This window comes from Mirounga leonina, unplaced genomic scaffold (assembly GCF_011800145.1).
Source record: "Mirounga leonina isolate KUSES-001 unplaced genomic scaffold, KU_Mleo_1.0 Mir_53, whole genome shotgun sequence".
NCBI lineage: Eukaryota > Metazoa > Chordata > Mammalia > Carnivora > Phocidae > Mirounga > Mirounga leonina.
This window is the reverse complement of record NW_023270807.1, coordinates 73,129,001-73,150,354: the sequence shown is the minus strand read 5'-3', so window position 1 is coordinate 73,150,354 and position 21,354 is coordinate 73,129,001. Positions and strand designations below refer to the sequence as shown.

Below are 21,354 nucleotides of genomic sequence, written 5' to 3'. Positions count from 1 at the left end.
GGGATGTAGTTTAAAACTTGCTTAAAATTTTTAATATTTAGAGTAGCATAGGATAAACCTTCCAAATACTGTTTTCTTAAATTTAATATTTAGGATTAAAATCTATGAAATCTATGTATACATTTTCACAGAATGAGACTAATATTTTTGTTGAGATTTCGTACTCCTTAAGACATGATTGTAAAACCTTTTTTCTATCATTTTGTTTTTCATACCTCCAAAGAAAACTAACATCATTTTCTTGGTGTTCACTATCCTCTATGGGGTCCTGAAAGGTACCCCAGCCATGTATACCCAACAGCTCTCCCTAACTTAAGGCCTGAGGCCTGCCATGTTAATGAACCTTGTTGCTTACCAGTCTTTGGAGAAGGGCTTGACTTCTCTCAGTCTTAGGACCTTTCTTGACACTTAAAATTGAAGATGGCCCATTCTGATACTTTGTTACTCTCTTAGGAGCATAGAAGAGCCTGTAGACAAGTGAAATGGACGTGGCCAAGTCTTACACATCTTTGTACCCCAGCTTCCTATGGCTCCCCTCATAGTGCTTTGGGTATAGTAGGTATTCAGTTGCAAATTTCATCACATTTTCTGTAAGTGGCCACAAATAAGTGAATAAAGCAAATAATGAAGAATTAATTATGTATATTGGCTTCACAGGGATTACATAGCTTTTGGCAGAAATCAGTAGTAGAAATAAATTAAAGTACTAGTGCGGAAGTTATTTTTTGATTCAGATTTAATTTGCCCATTATGCCTAATTTATATTAAGCCCTTAGCCAGAAATTTTTTCTTTGAATGCTCATAAAAACTTCTCTGTTAAGAACATGGACTCTACCTTTCCTTCACAAGTTAAAGTGCTTCAAACTTTAAGCCTTTTTTTTTTTTTTTAAAGATTTTATTTCTTTATTTGAGAGAGAGACACAGCGAGAGAGGGAACACAAGCAAGAGGAGTGAGAGAGGGAGAAGTAGGCTTCCCGCGGAGCAGGGAGCCCGATGCGGGGCTCGATCCCAGGACCCTGGGATCATGACCTGAGCCGAAGGCAGATGCTTAACAACTGAGCCACCCAGGCGCCCCCAAACTTTAAGCCTTTAACACAGAATGAACTTAAATGTTTTATGAAACAGAATGACTAAAGCAGGGATGCCTATAGCTGTATCTACAGAGCCTAAAATACTACCTGGCACGTGGAAGGCTCTCATAGTTGGTGAATTAATTAATACAGTTATAGTTTTTAAGTTCATAATTTAAGGTGAAATACAACAAAGCAAGATTATGAGACTTGTTGAAACAAATAATAAAATGAAAATATTTCTAATATATTTTTTAGAATTACATTTTTAGGTACAAAATGGTTACTGTAGAACTTTACCAATGATACTTTTCATTTCATCAAATAGAAACCTATAGTAGGTTTATTTATGCCCTCTGGTGACTAGAATAAGAAAATGCAAAAGATACATCTTTGTGCACTTTTGAGTGATTTCAGCTTTAATAGTTGTGATTCTAGAAGACATTATTATTTTTCCTTTCTCTTTTCAGTTATGCAGAGTAGACTCTGTCAGAGACTCCATGATTCACAGAATATGACAGAGGAGGGCAAGGTCTAGATAGTAAGATCATTACTTTGTAAATAAAGGAAAAAGGCCAATTAGGCTATTAGTTTTTTTTAAAAAAACACTTTAATCATTTTGCAGAAAAATATTTCATAAATTCAGTTAGCACAGATTTAACTTGTAAAAGATGGTGTTAAAAATATCTTGCAAAATGTTAAATTTTATTGTGTTCCAGCAAGATGATGCTCATTGATTCTAGAGGTGTGAATAAAATAGAATTGATTTGCAAGCTGATAGGTTTTGATAATCTGAAGGTGTTCCTCTTCCTGTTAATTTTAAAGACCAACTAAAATATTTAATAAATGGATCACTTTTGTTTTATAACCTTTTAATGTTTTTAAAAGATTATGAGCCAATTATTGATACCACCAATTGGGAAATGAGACTTAATTATGCAGATTTAATTTTCTCTCTTCAAAAAGTGCAGTGAATTTAAAACCAGTTACTTGAGTCAGCTTTAGGTCTTAAGTAGGAATGTGGGATATGTTTCAAACTACTTTGCCAAGCATTTTTCCATTCCCATTTTTTTTTTCCAGACAAGGACTGCCTCCGTTTGACAGAAGGCTAAAGTTCACGGACCTCCCTTTTAAAACTGTTTAACTTTATAACCTTCTTCTCCTAATTTTAGCCCAAATCTGTTTAACCTCGTGGTATCTGCAAGATCTCCTTCTCCCTTTCCTCCCAGTAGTCTTTACCCTTTGACATTCTTTCCATCTCCTCCCCTCCCCATGAACACCAATTCGTGTTTCTTCCTCATTCTTTCTGGCCCAGCAGCATGTGTGTCCCTAAGGATTCCATGTAGATAAAGAACACCTCCAAGGATCCCCAGACCACACTTTGGGTAACACTGGTTCATTTTAACATCCTAATTTAACATAAAGCTTCCAAAACCTTCCCATGCCAAATTTGTATCTTCTGCTATTCCTATTTTCTCATTTGTCCTTATGCAGGGACTATCCTCACATGTATTATTTTTAATGCAGCAAAAGAAGAAGAATGATAAGTCACCAACAAACAGGTTTGTGAGTGTTCCCAATCTAAGTGCTCTGGAATCTGGTGGAGTGGGCAATGGACATCCTAACCGCCTGGATCCCATTCCTAATTCTCCAGTCCACGATATTGAGTTCAACAGCAGCAAACCACTTCCTCAGCCAGTGCCACCTAAAGAGCCCAAGACATTTTTGAGGTGAGCCCCGTCTCACCAGTGATTTTTTTTTTCTTTTTTAACTTGAAAAATTTACCTTCTTACATTGCAGAAATTCACTACTTTAAGACCAGCCTAGGAAAAGAAATATTACTGTGAAAGATTTTCACAATATATTTATCACTTCTCTAAGGAACTCCTTTTTGGCTCTTAAGATTTTTTTCTAATTTCTTGCCAATTTTTCTGTATGCTGAAAGAGGTGCTAATGTAATTTGTATGCTTAGAATTTTAATATTTATGGATATTTGCTTCATTTTGAGTATTGTAGCAAATTTTTCACTAATTATCCATCTTTATTACAGAACTTTAAAATTTTTTTTTGTTTTTCTTGTATTTTCTTTTTCACTTTCTTGCTTACCAGGCTTATTTACAAATATATATGCTTACTGCCAAAATAAAAAATATGTAAGCTTTGGGACTTTAATGATATACAGAAGCAAAAAGTAAATTTAGAAAAAAAATTTTACAACTGATATTCCAATTTGAAGTTAACCTCAGACTTGATTAAATGTATTAACAAGAATTTAAATGAAACCCAATTGTTTATCCATTAAATAACATCAGAAAGTATTGTTTTAGGTTTACGTTACTGAGTCTGTGCTGCTTTAAATTTATTTTTTTAACTTATTCCTACTAAATCTCAGCAGTGTCACTAGTAATAGTCTTACAGGTAGATGACCTTTTTCTAGGGTAAGTGATGACATAGTTAATGACTTTCAAATAGAAGAATGTAGCAAGAATAAAAATAGTCACATACACTTTTGAATGTGCCTCCTGCTAAATATTTTGTGTTGCTTATTTTCCCTTGTGCATGGGTATGTTCAGGTATCAGTAAGATGCATGTGCATGAGCTCAAGGAACTTGACTACTGGAGTTTCCATTACACTTTGTTGCGTGCCTTGTAATTTCCCCCAAAGACGGTAGGGATTCTTTTATTTTCTCAATTAGCCCAAAGAATCGTTAGTTAGAATTAAGTATAAATGATATAACTTTGAAGATGGAGGGGAAATGGGCTTCTTAATTGTACTCCTTTCCCCCTAGACTATTTGTTTATGGAATTATGAAAGTTAAAATGAATATACATGTAGTGAAAATACTATGCCATGGCTTAGTTACTTAGTTATATATGTGGACACATGTGTAAAAATCAAATGCTTGTGTCAGATTCTGAAATTTTAAGTAAAAAGGTGCTGAAAAAGAGGAATGTTATCTTGTTCTCATTTCTGACAATTCCTCCCGAATTGTTTTATTCAAAGAAGGTGACATTTTTCTCAGCGGTCTGATTTTTGTCTTTTTGTAATTTTTTGTAATTGTTTTGATGTGGCTCCTCCTTAACTGACTTCATCTGAGCTGCTGATGCACTCTCATGCTCTCATGGAGTGGAGAAACCAATCTAGTGTAGAGGGATCTACAAACCACATCTAACACGGAACCAGTTGTGGTCATCTACACTGATGTTTTTTGTGCTTTTCTCTTCATTTTGCAAAACAGCTTAATGCTGGGTTACATGTCTCTCTTTTTTTATGAATTCAGTCCTCCTCAGAGTGAAGCTTCCCCGGTGGCTTCTCCAGATCCCCAGCGCCAGGAGTGGTTTGCCCGGTACTTCACATTCTGAAAGAATTGTGTTGGCAACAGCTAGTCTGTGTGGACTAAGAGCATGACCTTATACAGACCATTATGTGAACAGGCTTTCCTATGTCAGACACTGTGAATGAGAAAGTATTTGTCTCTCCAATTTGAAAATGCACTATTTCCTGTGATATTTATTGGAATCACTCTACTATATTATGTGTGTAATTATAACAGTTATTTTTATTTGAGATGGAGGAGTCTTTAACCTTTGTAATTACTGCATAATAAATTTTGTTAGAACAAACAGTGCTTTTCATTTTTTTCTAGTAAGCTTGTTAGACTTTTAAAATATTTTTTAATTCTAAATAAGACACTGAAAAGGTGTTTTCTAACAAGTTTTACTGCATAATAAAATATCAAATTATTTGACTTTAATAATCATAACACAATCAGGATAAATATATTATAACCTACTAATTTGTTCCATTACCATGTATAACTGTAAACTGTGTTCTCTAAATTTATAAGACTATAATGAAAACACTCGTGGAAATTATAAACTTTCAGCTATAAAAGTACTGCTGACTTATTTATAGTGTATTTTATTATTCTGATAGTTGAGGATCTAGAACTTCTAATATAGTTAGTCTCTATGATTAATAGGATTTATGGCCAAAAGTTATTTGGTAAAGAGACAGTTAGTGGGTGAGAGGTATAAAGGAGGGCACTTGATGTAATGAGCACAGGGTGTTATATGCAACTGATGAATCACTAAACTCTACCTCTGAAACTAATATACTATATATTAATTAAATCTAAATTAAAATTTAGAAAGAAAAAAAATTTGTTACTGATATATCAACTCAACTAGTGTTCAATAACTAGAGTGCCAAATTTAGTTGACTAAGCAATGTAGATTTTAGAAGAATCTGGGGGAACAAGATGAATACAAATACCTGATCTATGAATGACTGTACCAACAATAAAGACCAGGTTTTTTTAGTGGTTATTATGTGTCACTGTGCTGAGGGGCATTAGAAAGATTATTTAATCTTCACACAATCTTCAAGAAACAAACCACCGTATATGCGTTTGCACAGTTGGCATGTTCTTTTAAGTTATCCTGGGGGAAAAAAAAGTTTACATAAAATACTTGCTCTGAATTTTTCCTTCAACTGAGACTGAATTTTCTAAGTGGTTAATTCTTATTTCAGAAAACAAATCTAGTTATAAGCACATATTCTTGTCCCTGATTTTTATTTTACCTAATAATTTGGAGATTATTTACCAAGGATTTGATGATTAGTACTCATGCAGGTGACTATGCTAGACACAGACATACAGAGATGATGAACACCTGTCCTCAAGAGCTAACCACATACTTGCTGAAATAAATAGTCAAGGACCAAACTTTTTCAATATCAGAGCAATATCAGAAGGGACACTAGATTTATGGAATGTACAATGAGAACAGAGAGGAGGAAGTGATTAATTCTACCTAGGTGGTATCAGGGAAAGCTTGACATGGAAATGGTACCCAATTATAATTTTGAAAGATGGGTAGGAATTAACCAGACCAGGGACAGGGCTGTTTGAGGCACAAACTGGAACAAGTATCAAGAAAGAACAGGCCAGCTACATCCAGAGAATTAAGTGCAATCCTATGGGATCAATGTGTAGGGCTAAAGAATATGGCATGAGACAGCAACCATTCCTTGAGCACCTAGCCTTTTATTAGAATTTAACATGTTTTTTTAAAGATTTATTTATTTATTTGACAGAGACACAGCGAGAGAGGGAACACAAGTAGGGGGAGTGGGAGAGGGAGAAGCAGGCTTCCCGCTGAGCAGGGAGCCCGATGCGGGGCTTGATCCCAGGACCCCGGGATCATGATCTGAGCCGAAGGCAGACGCCCAACGACTGAGCCACCCAGGTGCCCCTAGAATTTAACATTTTTAACTCATTAACAACTCAGATGAAGAATACAAATGTACAAGTAGTAAAGGTTAAAACCTATGCTCTATTATGCTACAAAGGGCCTGAAATGCTTAGTAAGGAATTCAACTTGATCCTTTAGAATTTTGAGCAAGTAATAGCATGATTAGATTTAAAATTTTTAAATCACCATACTGGCTGGAAAAAAAAAAAAAAAAGACCTACTTATATGCTGCCTACAAGAGACTCACTTTAGACCTAAAGACACATATAGACATTGAAAGTGAAAGGATGGAAAAAGATATTCCATGCAAATGGAAGAAACAACAACACAAAACAGACCAGGCTAGCAATACATAGATCAGACAATAGACTTTAAAACAAAGACTGTAACAAGAGATAATAAAAAAAGGACATTACATAATGATACTCCAACAAAACACAGAATAACTGTAAATATCTATGCACCCAACACTGGAGCCTTTAAACCATAAAGCAAACATTAACAGACATAAAGGGAGAAATTGACAGTATTACAATTATAGTAGGGGAATTTAACACCCCACTCGTATCAATGAATAGATCAGGCAGAAAATCAATAAGGAAACAGTGCCTTTGAATGACACATTAGACAAGATGGACTTAACAGATACTTACAGAATATTCCATCCAAAAACATCAGAATACACATTCTTTTCAAATGTGCTTGGAACATTCTCCAGGACAGATCACATGTTAGGCCATAAAACAAATCACATAAATTTAAAAGTAGAATCATACCATGCACCTTTTCTGACCACAACAGTATGGAACTAGAAATCAATCACAAGAAGAAAAAAAAAACTAGAAAAAAAAATACCACAAACACATGGATGCTAAATAACATGGTACTGAACAACCAATGGATCAACAAAGAAACCCAAAGAGGAAATCAAAAAATACATAGGGACAAATGAAGATACAATGGTCCAAAATCTTGGATGCAGCAAAAGTGGTTCCAAGAGGGAAATTTAGAGCAATACAGGCTTAAATGAAAAAAAAATAATTCAAACAATCTAATACCTAAAGGAACTAGAAAAAGAAGAAGAAGAAGAAAAAAAAAAGCCCAAGGTTAGTAGAAGGAAGGAAATAATAAAAACCACAGCACAAATAAATGAAATAGACACACACACTCCCACATACCCACAACAGAAAAGATCAATGAAACCAAAAGCTGGTTCTCTGAAAAAAACAAAATTGATAAATCTTTAGCCAGATTCCTCAAGAAAAAAAGAACACATCCAATAAGAAACAAAAAAGGAGAAAGAACTGACACCATAGAAATACAAAGAGTAGTAAGCAAATAATGTAAAAAATTCTATGCCAACAAATTGGACAAGCTAGAAGAAATGAATTCCTGGAAACACACAATCTTTCAAAACTGAACCAGGAATAAATAATAAATCGGAACAGATCAATTACTAGTAACAAAATTGACTCAGTAACCAAAAAATTCCCAACAAACAAAAGGCCAGGATCAGACAGCTTCACAGGTGAATTCTACCAAACATTTAAAGAATGTTTGGTCCTACTACAAAAACTAGAAAAAGAAGAAAAGCTTCCAAATACATTGTACAAAGCCAGCATTACCCTGATACCAAAACCAGACAAAGACACTACTAAAAAAAAGAAAAATGCAGGCCAATATCCCTGATGAACTTAGATGCAAAAATCCTCAACAAAATTTGAGCAAACCAAATTCAACAATATGTTAAAAAAAAAAATCATACACCATGATTAAGTGGGATTTATTCCAGGAATGCAAGGGTAGTTCAACATTAGCAAATCATGGGGCACCTGGGTGGCTCAGTTGATTAAGCGTCTGCCTTCGGCTCAGGTCACGATCCCAGGGTCCTGGGATCGAGCCCCATGTCGGGCTCCCCACTCAGTGGGGAGCCTGCTTCTCCCTCTCCCTCTGCCTGCCGCTCCCCCTGTTGTGTTCTCTCTGTCAAATAAATAAGTAGAATCTTTAAAAAAAAAAAATTAGCAAATCAATCAACATGATATACGGCATTAACAAAGCAAATAAATGCAGAAAAAGCATTTGACAAAGTACAACATCCATTCATGACAAAACCCCTCAAGAAAGTAGGTTTAGAGGGAACATACCTCAACATAATAAAGGCCATATATGAAAAACCCACAGTTAACATATTCATCATACAAGGATGTCCACTTTTGCCACATTTACTAATATAGTATTAGAAGCCCTAGCCACAGCAATCAAGTAATAAAAGGCATCCAAATTGATAGATAAAATTCACTATTTGCACATGACATGATGTTATATATAGAAAATTCTAAAGACCCCCCAAAAAGTTAGAATAATTGAATTCAGCAAATTTGCAGGATAGAAAAATCAATACAAAGAAATCAGTTGTGTTTCTACACACTTATAAGTAGCAGAAACAGAATTTTTTTAAAAAAGATTTTCACATAACAGACACCTATTTTTTTTTTTAAGATTTTATTTATGTATTTGAGAGAGAGAGAATGAGAGAGAGCACATGAGAGGGGTTAGGGTCAGAGGGAGAAGCAGACTCCCTGCCGAGCAGGGAGCCCAATGCGGGACCCGATCCAGGGACTCCAGGATCATGACCTGAGCCGAAGGCAGTTGCTTAACCAACTGAGCCACCCAGGCGCCCACAGAAACAGTAAAAATCCCATTTACAATAGCAACCAGACGAATAAAATAGGGGTGCCTGGCTGGCTCAGTTGGTAGAGCATGTGACCCTTGATCTTGGGGTTGTGGGTTTGAGCCTCATCGTGGGTATACAGATTACTTAAAATCTTAAAAAAAAAAAAAAAGAAAGAAAAAAGAATAAAAGACCTAGGAAGAAACTTAACCAAAGAGGTGAAACAACTCTGTAAAATACTGATGAAAGAAATTGAAGACAACACAAATAAATGGAAAGATATTCCATGATCATGAATTAGAAGAATCTTGTTTAAATGTCTACACTACCAAAAGCAATTACAGATTTAATGCAAGCCCTATCAAAATAGCAACAGCACTTTTCATAGACCTCAAACATATAATACTAAAATTTGTATGGAATCACAAAAGACCCCAAATAGGCAAAGCAATCCTGAAAAAGAACAAGAAAGGTAGAGGTATCACACTCCCACACTTCAAGATATACTACAAAGCTGTAGTAATCAAAACAGTATAGTACTAGCACGAAAACAGCCATGGACATCAGTGGAACAGAATAGAGAGTTCAGAAATAAATCCATGCTCTATGGTCAATTAATCTGACAAAGGAAGCAAGAATATACAACGGGGAAAAGATAGCTTCTTCAATAAATGGTGCTGGGAAAACCGGACAGCTACATACATACAAAAGAATGAAACTGGGCCACTTTTTTACACCATATACAAAAATAAACTCAAAATGCATTTAAGACCTAAATGTAAGACCTGAAGCCATAAAATTCCTAGCAGAAAACATAGGCAGTAATTTCTTTGACAGTGGCCTTAGAAACATTTTTCTAGATAGGTCTCCTCAGGCAGGGAGCAAAAGCAAAAATAAACTATTGGGATTAAACAAGCTTTTGCACAGCAAAGGAAACAACAAAACCAAAAGGCAATCTCCTGAATGGGAGAAGATATTTACAAATGATATATCCAATACAGGGTTAACATCCAAAATATATAAAGAACTTAGACAACTCAACACCAAAAACCCCACAAATAATCTGATTAAAAATGGGTAGAGAACCTGAGTGGACATTTTCCCAAAGAAGACATACAGATAGCTAACAGACACATGAAAAGATGCTCAATTTCGCTAGTCATCAGGGAAATGCAAATTCAAACCACAAGGAGACATTACCTAACATAAGTCAGAATGGCTAGTATCAAAAAGACAAGAAACAACAAGTGTTGTCAAGGGTGTGGAGAAAAAGGGACCCTTTGTGCACTACTGGTGGAAATATGAATGTAAACAGTAGGGAGCATCCTCAAAAAAAAAAAAAAAAAAAAACTACCTTGTGATCCAGTAATTCCACTACTGGGTATTTATCCAAAGAAAACAAAAACACTAAGTCGAAAAGATACATGCACTCTTATGTTTAATGCAGCATTATTTACAATGGCCAAGATATGAAAACAACCCAAGTGTCCATGGATAGATGAATAAATAAAGATGATGTGATAAACACACACACACACACACACACACACTATATATATATAAATAATGGAATATTACTTAGCCATAAAAATGAATGAGATCTTGCCATTTGTGACAACATGGATGGACCCAGAGGGTATTATGCTAAGTGAAATAAGTCAGACAAATATTATATGATTTCACTTATATGTGGAATCTAACAAAATGAATAAGCAAACATAAGGCAGAAACAGACGCATAAGTACAGAGATGGCTGTACTTATGCGTCTGGCGGGGGGAATTGGGCAAAATGGTGAAGGGGAGGGGGGACTGTTTTCTGGTTGTAGAATGATAAGTCATGGAGATGAAAGGTACAGGATATGGAATGCAGTCAGTGGCACTGTAATAGTGTTGTATGACAGATGGCAGCTACACTTGTGGTGAGCACAGCATAACATACAGACTTATTGAATCACTACGTTGTACTCCTGAAATTAACGCAACATTGTGTGTCAACTATACATCACTAAAAAATAAATACTTTCCATGGAAAACAATAAAAATAAAAAAGACTGCAGCTTCAGGAAACCTCAGCTGAACTGAGATATCTGCAGAATGTTCTTGTTGATTCTATACCTAGAGCCTTTATCTATGCCACCATGATGTTCTGCCAAAGAGGTCCTACATAGAGTTTGGATTTGCCCTCCCTTTCTGGAGCCTTTGGGGTGATAGGACCCTAGGATGAGACTAAAGCCTTTCTACCTTTCTCTCCCTCTCTTTCTCAATCTCTCTCTCTCTCTCTCACACACACACACGGTCAAAGTAGTCATATAAATGGTTAACACTGTAATTGAAGAAAAATAGTTTCAGCAAAACATTTATTTTGATAGAAAAAGCAACATGGAATCCTAGAATCTTGGAGTTAGAAGAATCCTTAAAAGCCATCTCTTCTAGGGGTGTCCAAGTGGCTCAGTAGGTTAAGCATCTACCTTCGGCTCAGGTCATGATCCCAGGGTCCTGATTTCGAGCCCCACATCGGGCTCCCTGCTCCGCGGGAAGCCTGCTTCTCCCTCTCCCACTCCCCCTGCTTGTGTATCTGCTCTCGCTATCTCTCTCTCTCTGTGAAATAAATAAATAAATAAAAACCTTTTAAAAATAAATAAAACCTTTAAAAAATAAATAAATAAAAGACAACCTACTAAATGGGAGAAGATATCTGAAAATGACATATCTGATAAAGGGTTAGTATCCAAAATATATAAAAAACTGGGGCGCCTGGGTGGCTCAGTTGGTTGGGTCAAACTCTTGATTTCGGCTCAGGTCATGATCTCAGGGTTGTGAGATTGAGCCCCATGTTGGGCTCTGCACTGGGTGTAAAGCCTGCTTGAGATTCTCTCTCCCTCTGCGTCCCCCCCCAAAAAATGTGTGTGTGTGTACACACATATAAAGAAATATATACGTGTGTGTATAACTTGTGTGTGTATGTGTATATAACTTATACAGCTAAATACAAAAAACCTCAAATAATCCAATTTTAAAAAGGGCAGAAGACATGAACAAACATTTCTCCAAAGAAGATACACAGATAGCCAACAGACACATGAAAAGATGCTCAACATCAGTCATTGTCAGGCAAACACAAATCAAAACCACAATGAGATATCACCTCACACCTGTCAGAATGGCTAAAATCAAAAACACAAGAAACAACAAGCTTTGGGGAGGATGTGGAGAAAAAAGGACCCTCTTGCACTGTTGGTGGGAATGCAAACTGGTGCAGTGAAAACCAGTTTGGAGGTTTTTCAAAAAGTTAAAAATAGAACTAACCTATCTATCCTAGTAATCGCACTACTGCATATTTACCCAAAAAATACAAAAACACTAATAAACATGCACCATTGTTTATTGCAGCATAATTTGCAATAGACAAACTATGGAAACAGCCCAAATATCCACCCATAGATGAATGGATAAAGAAGATGTGGTATATATATGTACAATGGAATAGTATTCAGCCATGAAAACTGATGAAATCTTGCCATTTGCAACAACATGGATGGAGCTAAAGAGTATAATGCTAAGTGAAATACATCAGTTAGAGAAATACAAATACCATATTGTTTCACTTATATGTGGAATTTAAGAAACAAACAAGGAGGGGAAAAAAAACACAAACCAAAAACAGACCCTTTACTATATAGAACTGATGGTTACCATCAGCGGTGTGGGGGAAAGAGATGAAGGGGATTAAGAGTACACTTATCTTGATGGGCACTGAGTAATGTATAGAATTCTTGAAACACTATATTGTACACCTTAATATAATACTGTATGTTAACTATACTGGAATTTAAAAAAAGAAAAAAGGTGGGAGGGCTAAGTTTTGGCAAGGATGTTGAGAACGTGGGACACTTTTGCACTGCTGGTATGAATGTAAAATGATATAGTCACTGTGGAAAATAGTTTGCTGTTCCTCAAAAAGCTAAAGAGAACTATCATATGATTCAGCTATTCTACATGTAGGTACATATTCAAAAGCAAAATTGAAAGCAGCAACTCAGACAGATACCTGCACACCAACGGTCACAGCAGCATTATTCACAATAGCCACAAGGTGGAAAATAACAGAAACGTCCATGAACAGATAAATGGATAAATAAAATTAAAAACCCAGTCTTTACCTTCTGTTGTAGGGAAATACCTCAATTCAGTCTATCTCCTGTGTATCTCCTGTAGTTCTCATACAAAACATTTATTTCTGACACTTCTGGTCAACAAATGTGTAGCTGTTTTCTCCCCCAAACAACCAACAAGTCTCTGACACCAGCTGAGTGTCCTACGATTTAACTCAATTCCGATACTATCTACCCAGAGACAGCACTGGATCCCAGAGCTTCAGGGTTTTGTCCCACAGACTGTTCCCACCCACTGCCCCCCACATATACGCACATTTCAGAAGCCGCGTTCAGGTTATCACCTGTGCTTCCGACCAACCAACTACAGATTGGAGGTTCTAATGACCCTGGGTTCAGTTAATTTGCCAAAGTGGCTAACTGAACTCAGGGAAACACATCTACCAGATTATGGAAGGATATAACAGATAAACAGCCAGATGAAGAGATGTGTAAGGTAAGATCTCAGATGTTCCTGAATGAAGGAGCTTTTGTCCTCATGGAGTTGGGATGCATCATCCTCCCAGTATGGATGTGTTTGCAAACCTGGAAGCTCTCTGAACCCCATACTTTTGGGATTTTATGGAGGCTTCCTCAAATAGGCATGATCAATTATTAATGTCTTTTCCAGCCCCTTTCGCCTCTCTGGAGGATAGAGGTAAGGCTGAAAATTCTAAGCCTCTAATCATGGCTTAGTCTTTCTGGTGACCAGTGCCCTATCCAGGAGCCCTCCTAGAGGTACCTCACTAGAACAAAAGATGCTCCTAGTGCTCTTATCACTGAGGAATTTAGAAGAGTTTTAGGAGCCCTGTGTCAGGGATGGGGTCAAAAACCAAATATTAAAACAAGATTGCCCCTTGGGGTGCCTGTGTGGCGTCTGCCTTCGGCTCAGGTCATGATCCCAGGGTCCTGGGATCGAACCCCATGTTGGGCTCTCTGCTCAGTGGGAGCCTGTTTCTCCCTCTCCCTGCCACTCCCCCTGCTTGTACTCTCTCTGTCAAATAAATAAATAAAATCTTAAAACAACAACCAATAAGATTGCCACTAGTGTTCTTATAACTTAGGAAATTACAAGGGTTTTAGGAGCTTTGTGCCCAGGAATTGGGGGCAGAGACCAATATATATATATATATTTTTTTCTATTATCTTACAATAACAAAATGTGCTACATACATATAATGGAATCTTATTCAGCCTTAAGTAGGAGTGAAAATCTGACATATGCTACAACACAGATGAACCCTGAAAACATGCTAGGTGAAATAAGCCAGACAAAAGAACAAATATTGTATGATTCCACCTATGTGAATAACCTAGAACAGACAAATTCATAATGACAGAAAGAAGATCAGAGGTTGCCAGAAATAAAGGGAAGGAGGTAAAAGAGAGTTACTGTTTAATGGGTGCAGACTCTGTTTGAGATAAAAAATTCCAGAGATCAATAGTGGTGATGGTTGCATAACATTGTGAATATACTTAATACCATGAATTGTGCACTCATTAAAAAGAAAATGTTATATATATTATATATATATATGTTATATATATTTTTTATCACATTTTTTTTAAAAAGCAATAAAAGCAAAAAAAATGGACTATATCAAACTAAAAAGCTTCTGCACAGCAAAGGAAACCCATCAACAAAACAAAAAGGCAACCTACTGAATGGGAGAAAATATATGGAAATCATATAGTTGATAAGGGGCTAACAGTCAAAATATATAAAGAATTCATACAACTCAATAGCAAAAAAAAAAAAGTGAACAATCTGATTGAAAAACGGGCTGAGAATCTGAATAGACATTTTTCCAAAGACATTGAAATGGCCAAGACACAGGAAAAGATGTTCAACAACACCCATCATCAGGGATAGGCAAATCAAAACGACAAGGAGATATCACCTCACACAAGTCAGAATGGCTAGTATCAACAAGACAAATAGAAAGTGCTGGCATGAATGTGGAGAAAAGGGAATCCTCATGCACTGTTAGTAGGAATGTAAATTGGCGCAGCCACTATGGAAACAGTATGCAGGTTCCTCAAAAAAATGGAAAATAGGACTATCATATAATCCAACAATTCCACTTAGGTATTCATCCAAAAGAAATAAAAACACGAAGTCAAAAATATATATGCACCCCCCATGTTCATTGTAGCATTATTTACAATAGTCAAGACATGGAAACAACCTAACTCTCCATCCATGGGCGAATGGATAAAGAAAATGTTGTGTGTACAGACACACGACACACACACACTATACAACAGAATATTATTCAACCATAAAAAAGAATGAAATCTTGCCATTTGTCACAACATGGATGGACCGCCAAGGCATTATGCTACGTGAAGTAAGTTGGATAGGGAAAGACAAATACCACATGATCTCACTTATATATGGAATGTAAAATAGCAAAAACAAAAAACAAAACCCAGTTCACAGATACAGAAAACAGACTGGTGGTTGCAAGAGGCAGAAAGGTAGAGAAGGGGGTGTGGAGGGAGAGAAATGGGTGAAGGAACTCAAAAGGTGAGAACATCCAGTTATAAAATAAATAAGTCATGGGGATGTAATGTACAGCATGGTGACTGTAGTTAATTATACTATATTGCATATTTTAATGTTGCTGAGAGATCTTAAAAGTTACATGATATTTGATTTTCTAGTATCTTGTTGAGAATTGCTGCATCCATGTTCATCAGGGAAAAATTGGCCTGTAATTCTCCTTTTTAGTGGGGTCTTTGTCTGGTTTGGAATCAAGGTAATGTTGCCCTCATAGAAGGAGCTTGGAAATTTTACTTCCATTTCTATTTTTTGGAACTTGAGAATTATTCACCATGATCAAATGGAATTTATTCCTGGGCAGCAGGGGTGATTCAACATTTGCAAATCAATCAACATGATACACCATATTAATAAAAGAAAGGATAAGAACCAGATCCTCTCAACAGATGCAGGAAAAGCATTTGACAAAATATAGCACTGATTCTTTTTTTTTTTTTTTTTTTAGATTTTATTTATTTTTTTGACAGAGAGAGACACAGAGAGAGAGGGAACACAAGCAGGGGGAGCGGGAGAGGGAGAAGCAGGCTTCCCGCGGAGCAGGGAGCCCGATGCGGGACTCGATCCCAGGACCCTGGGATCATGACCTGAGCCGAAGGCAGATGCCTAACAACTGAGCCACCCAGGCGCTCCTCTACCAAACATTTAAGAAAGAAACTATACCAATTCTCTATGGTCTCTTCTAGAACACAGAAGCAGAGGGAATATTTCCTAACTCAGTCTTTCAGGCCAGCATTACTCCAGTGCCAAAATCAGACAGAGACACTACAAGAAAAAGAGACCAGTATCTCTCATGAACATAGATGCAAAAATCCTCAACAAAATATTAGCAAATTGAATCCAATAATGTATAAAAAGAATTAGGCACCACACCCAAGTGGGATTTATCCAAGGTAGGCAAGGCTGTTTCAACATTTGAAAATCAGTTACTGTAATGCATCATATCAACAGACTAATGAAGGAAAATCATGGGATTATATAAAGAGAAGCAGAAAAAGTATTTGACAAATCTAACACTCATTCATGATAAAAACTCCCAGCAAACTAGAAATAGAGGAGAACTTCCTCAACTTGATAAAGAACACCTACCAAAAATTCTGGCAGCTAACATCATATTTATTAGTGAGAAACTTGCTTTCCCACTAAGATCAGGAACAAGGCAAGGGTGTCCCCTTTCGTTCCTGCTTTTTAACATCATACTAGAAGTCCCAGTTAATGCAATAAAAAAAGAAAATAAAAATGACAGAGATTGGGAAGGAAGAAATAAAACTACTTATTTGCAGGTGACATGATCATCTATGTAGAACATCTGAAAGAATCTACATATAAAACTTCTGGATCTAATAAGTGATTATGGCAAGATTCCAGCATACAAATATATGGAAGTTAACTGCTTTCTTATATATAAGCAATGAACAAGTGGAATTTGAAATTAAAAACATATTACCATTTACATTAGCACCCCCTCCACACACACACACAGTAATACTTAGGTATAAATCTAACAAGATTATTTACAAAATCTATATGAGGAAAACTACAAAACTCTGATGAAAGATATCAAAGAAGAACTAAATTAGTGGAGAGATAGATATTTCATATTCACAGATATGAAGACTCAATATTGTCAAAACATTAGTTCTTCCCACTTGATCTATAGTTTCATCCCATCACAATCAAAATCCCAGCAAGTTATTTTATGGATGTTGACAAAAGGATTCTAAAGTCTATATGGAGAAGCAAAAGACCGAGAATAGCCAACTCAATATTGAAGAATAAATTTGGAGGACTGACACTATCTGACTTCAAGACTCACTGTAAAAGTACAGTAATCAAGACAGTGTGGTATTAGTGAAAGAACAGACTAGTAGATTAATGGAACAGAATAGAGAGCCCACAAATAGACCACATAAATATAGTTATCTGATCTTTGACAAGGGATCAAAGGCAATACAGATCTTTGACAAATGGAACAAAATAGTCTTTTCAACAAATAGTGCTAGACCAATTGGACAACCACATATGTGCATATGCGTGTGTGCATACACAATCTAGACATAGATCTTAACACCCTTCACAAAAATTAACTCAGAGTAGATCATAGACCTAAGTGTAAAACACAAAACTATAAACGCCCTAAAACATAAGAGAAAACCTAGATGACTTTGGGAATGGTGATAACTTTTCAAATACAACACCAAAAGCAAAATCCATGAAAGAAATAATTAATGAGCTGGATATAATTAAAACTAAAAACCGGGGCGCCTGGGTGGCTCAGTCGTTAAGCGTCTGCCTTCGGCTCAGGTCATGATCCCAGGGTCCTGGGATCGAGCCCCACATCGGGCTCCTTGCTCAACGGGAAGCCTGCGTCTCCCTCTCCCACTCCCTCTGCTTGTGTTCCCTCTCTTGCTGTGTCTCTCTCTGTCAAATAAATAAAATCTTTTAAAAAAAAAAAAAACTAACTAAAAATCTGTTCAGTGAGAGACAATGTTAAAAGAAAGAGAAGATGGGAAGCCTGGGTGGCTCAGTCGTTAAGCGTCTGCCTTCAGCAGGGGTCATGATCCCAGAGTCCTGGGATCGAGCCCCGCATCGGGCTCCCTGCTCAGCGGGAAGCCTGCTTCTCCCTCTCCCTCTCCCCCTGCTTGTGTTCCCTCTCTCGTGTCTCTGTCAAATAAACAAATAAAATCTTAAAAAAAAAAAAAAAAAGAAGATAAGCCACAGACTGGAATCAAATCAAAACTAGACAGTAAGAAAACAACATGATTTAAAGATAAAAGATCTGGACACCTCACCAAAGAAGATATACAGATGAAAAGTAAACATATGAAAAGATGTTCACCATCACAGGTTATCAGGGAACTGCAAATTAACATAACAATGAGGTATCACTACAGACCTATTAGAGTGGCCAAAATCCAAAATACTGACAACATCAAATGCTGGAGGGGACGTGGAGCAACAAGAACTCTCATTCATTGCTGTCAGGAATGCAAAGTTGTATGATCTCTTTGGAAGACATTTTGGTGGTTTCCTTACAAAACTAAACATAACCTTACCATATAATTCATTCAAGAAGCAATTATGATCCTTGGTATTTACCCAAAGGAGCTGAAAACTTATACCCACACAAAAACCTGTACATGGATAAATATACTGGCTTTATTCATAACTGGTAAAACTTGGAAGCAACCAAGATATCCTTCAGTAGGTAAGTGGACAAATAAAGTGTGGTATATCCAGATAATGGATTATTATGCAGCACCAAAAAGAAATGAGCTATCAAGCCATGAAAAGACATGGAGGAAACTTAAACATGTATTACTAGTGAAAGAAGACAACCTGAAAAAGCTATATACTGTATGATTTCAACTACAAGTGACCCTTGAACAACACGGGTTGAGGTTGACCCCCTCACACATTAAAAATCCACATGTAATTTTTGACTCCTTCACAAAGTTAACTACTAATGGCCTGTTGACAAGAAGCCTTACCGATAATATAAACAATTGATTAATACATATTTTGTATACATATTATATACTGTATTATTACAGTAAAGTGAGCTAGAGAAAAGAAAGTGTAATTTAAAAAATCATAAGGAGGGACACCTGGCTGGCTCAGTCAGCAGAGTGTGTCATGCTTGACTTCAGGGTCATGAGTTCCAGCCCCATGTGGGGTATAGAGATTACTTAAATCTTAAAAAAAAAATCATAAGGAAAAGAAAATACATTTACAGTACTGTAAAAAAACCCATGTATAAGTGGACCCATACAGTTCAAACCTGTGTTATTGAAGTCAATTATATATGACATCCTGGAAAAGGAAAAACTATGGAAACAGTAAAAAGATTAGTTGCTGCTACAGATTAGGTGGGAGGGAGGGATGAAGAGAGCAGACTTTCAGAGCAGTGAAACTATTCTGTATATACAACGACAGTGGATACATGTTATTATACTACATCTGTTAAAACCCATAGAATGTACAACACCAAGAGCGAACAAGACTGTAAACAATGTACTTTGGGTGATGGCGATGTTTCAATGTATGCTCACTGATTGTAACAAATGCACCATCTGGTGAGAATATGTTGACAATGGTGTAGGTTGTGGGTGCGCGGGGAATATGGTATATGAAGGGGAGGGTTATATGGGAATGCTGTACCTTCATCCTAAAACGTGTAGAAGAAAACAGCAGAAAATCTTCGCGATTTTGTGCTTGCCAGCGTTCTTAGACCAAAAGCGCGAACCACACGGGCCACTCAAGCCACCGCACAGCCCCCGCTCCTCTGCTTCCACCTGGGGCGGGAGGCTCCGCCTGGCCCCGCCCTGGAACTCCTCGGGGCCTGCCCCGGCCCTCCTAGCCCCTCCCACCGCTCCCCGCCCCACCTTCTCGCGTCCCGCGGCACCAGGCGGGGCGCGCGCCCGCCCGCTTCTCCACCCGGAAGAGCCACCTGAACGGCGAAGTTGAAGTGGTGCGCGGCTCGGCGTCCGTCGGGTGCGCGGCCCGGCCGAGGAGCCGGCGCAGCGCCTATTTCGCCCAGGCGCGAGGCGGATCCGCCGCAGCCTGCGCGCCCCCGCGGCCGGCGACGCCTCGAGCGGCCGGCGCACGCGCCCCGCCCCGCCCCCAGCGGCCTCCTCGAGCGCCCGCAGCCAGGCCCGAGCTCTCCGCGCCCCTTGGCCTCGGGAGCAGCGTGTCCCCGATGACTTCTGACACTGCGTATCCGCCAGTAAGTGACAGCCGCAGCCTCGTTTCACCGTTACTATTTTTTTCTCTCCCCCTGTTCGTCCTAAGTCTCGCCCACATCTGGTTAGTTCCCAAACTATTCAACTCCGGGGTTGGTCGGGCGACCGAGCTGCCCGGTTGCCGAGCCCGGGTAGTGTCAGAGTCTTGCTGAGGTACCGTAGGGCAGGGGCTGCGTCCAGAGACGGAAGTGTGATAAGCAGCCCCCTGAGTACAACCCGACTCCTCGTTTGCCGAGCGCCCGCGGGCAGCTAGCGGGCGGACGGGGAGGAGGTGCCTGGAAGACGCGGGCAGTCGGCGAGAGGGGCGGGTCTTAGGACGCGGCGCCGCGGGGACCGGCGAGGGGGCGTGGCTCCCGGTGGGTGTGGCGTGGCCGCCGGGCGGGCGGGAATTCCGGGTGGTCCAGCTGCAAGTCGCCCCTTATTAGCCCTCCTGGCTCTCGTGGGCGCTTCACGTGGTCCAAAGGATGAAGTAGCACATCGTTGTATTTTGACTTCACTCTAAGGAAAAGGAAAGGGAACTTGAAAGTTGTAGAACAATAAGGGTGGGCATGTTTATAGGGGTAACAAACTGCTTAGAAACAGTTGAACAGTTTTGCACAGGTTTTGAAAGGGGATGCTGTTTTTTTTTTTAAAGATGCCATTTCAAAAAAGACTAGGCAGAATTTAATCTGACTTTAGTTTGAACCATGAATTCTGCAGCTACCCCCTTTCTGCCCTATGTGGAGCTTTTATATTGCTAAACTTGTGGTTCCAAATTTAATACGTATTTATAGAATCTTAGAGATTAATTTGTAGCAACTCTTTACACTTGGCTGAATTTATATTACCTAATCAAAACAAATTACTTATCAATACAATGGCCATAATTTGCTCTCACTCATTCTCCTAGATATACACA

General features: G+C 38.1%; 2 protein-coding genes and 1 long non-coding RNA gene across 7 annotated transcripts in view; 2 read left to right on the top strand and 1 right to left on the bottom strand.

The window, feature by feature from the left end:
- FAM184A (family with sequence similarity 184 member A) overlaps window positions 1–5,108 on the top strand; it is a 112,579-nt gene extending 107,471 nt beyond the window's left edge. Inside the window, exons 17-18 of the mRNA XM_034990398.1 lie at window positions 2,598–2,800; window positions 4,352–5,108. Coding sequence (XP_034846289.1) covers window positions 2,598–2,800; window positions 4,352–4,433 — 285 coding nt within the window. The 3' untranslated portion in view covers window positions 4,434–5,108. The remainder of the gene's footprint in view (window positions 1–2,597; window positions 2,801–4,351) is intronic.
- The window catches only part of LOC118000623, a 61,961-nt gene extending 41,645 nt beyond the window's left edge, over window positions 1–20,316 (bottom strand). The window contains exon 1 of the long non-coding RNA XR_004676512.1: window positions 20,100–20,316. This is a non-coding gene — a long non-coding RNA (uncharacterized LOC118000623). The remainder of the gene's footprint in view (window positions 1–20,099) is intronic.
- The window catches only part of MCM9 (minichromosome maintenance 9 homologous recombination repair factor), a 91,581-nt gene continuing 90,533 nt past the window's right edge, over window positions 20,307–21,354 (top strand). For all 5 annotated transcript variants that reach the window (XM_034990400.1, XM_034990399.1, XM_034990401.1 and 2 more), the window contains exon 1: window positions 20,307–20,440. The gene's annotated coding sequence lies outside the window, so the exon portion shown is untranslated. The remainder of the gene's footprint in view (window positions 20,441–21,354) is intronic.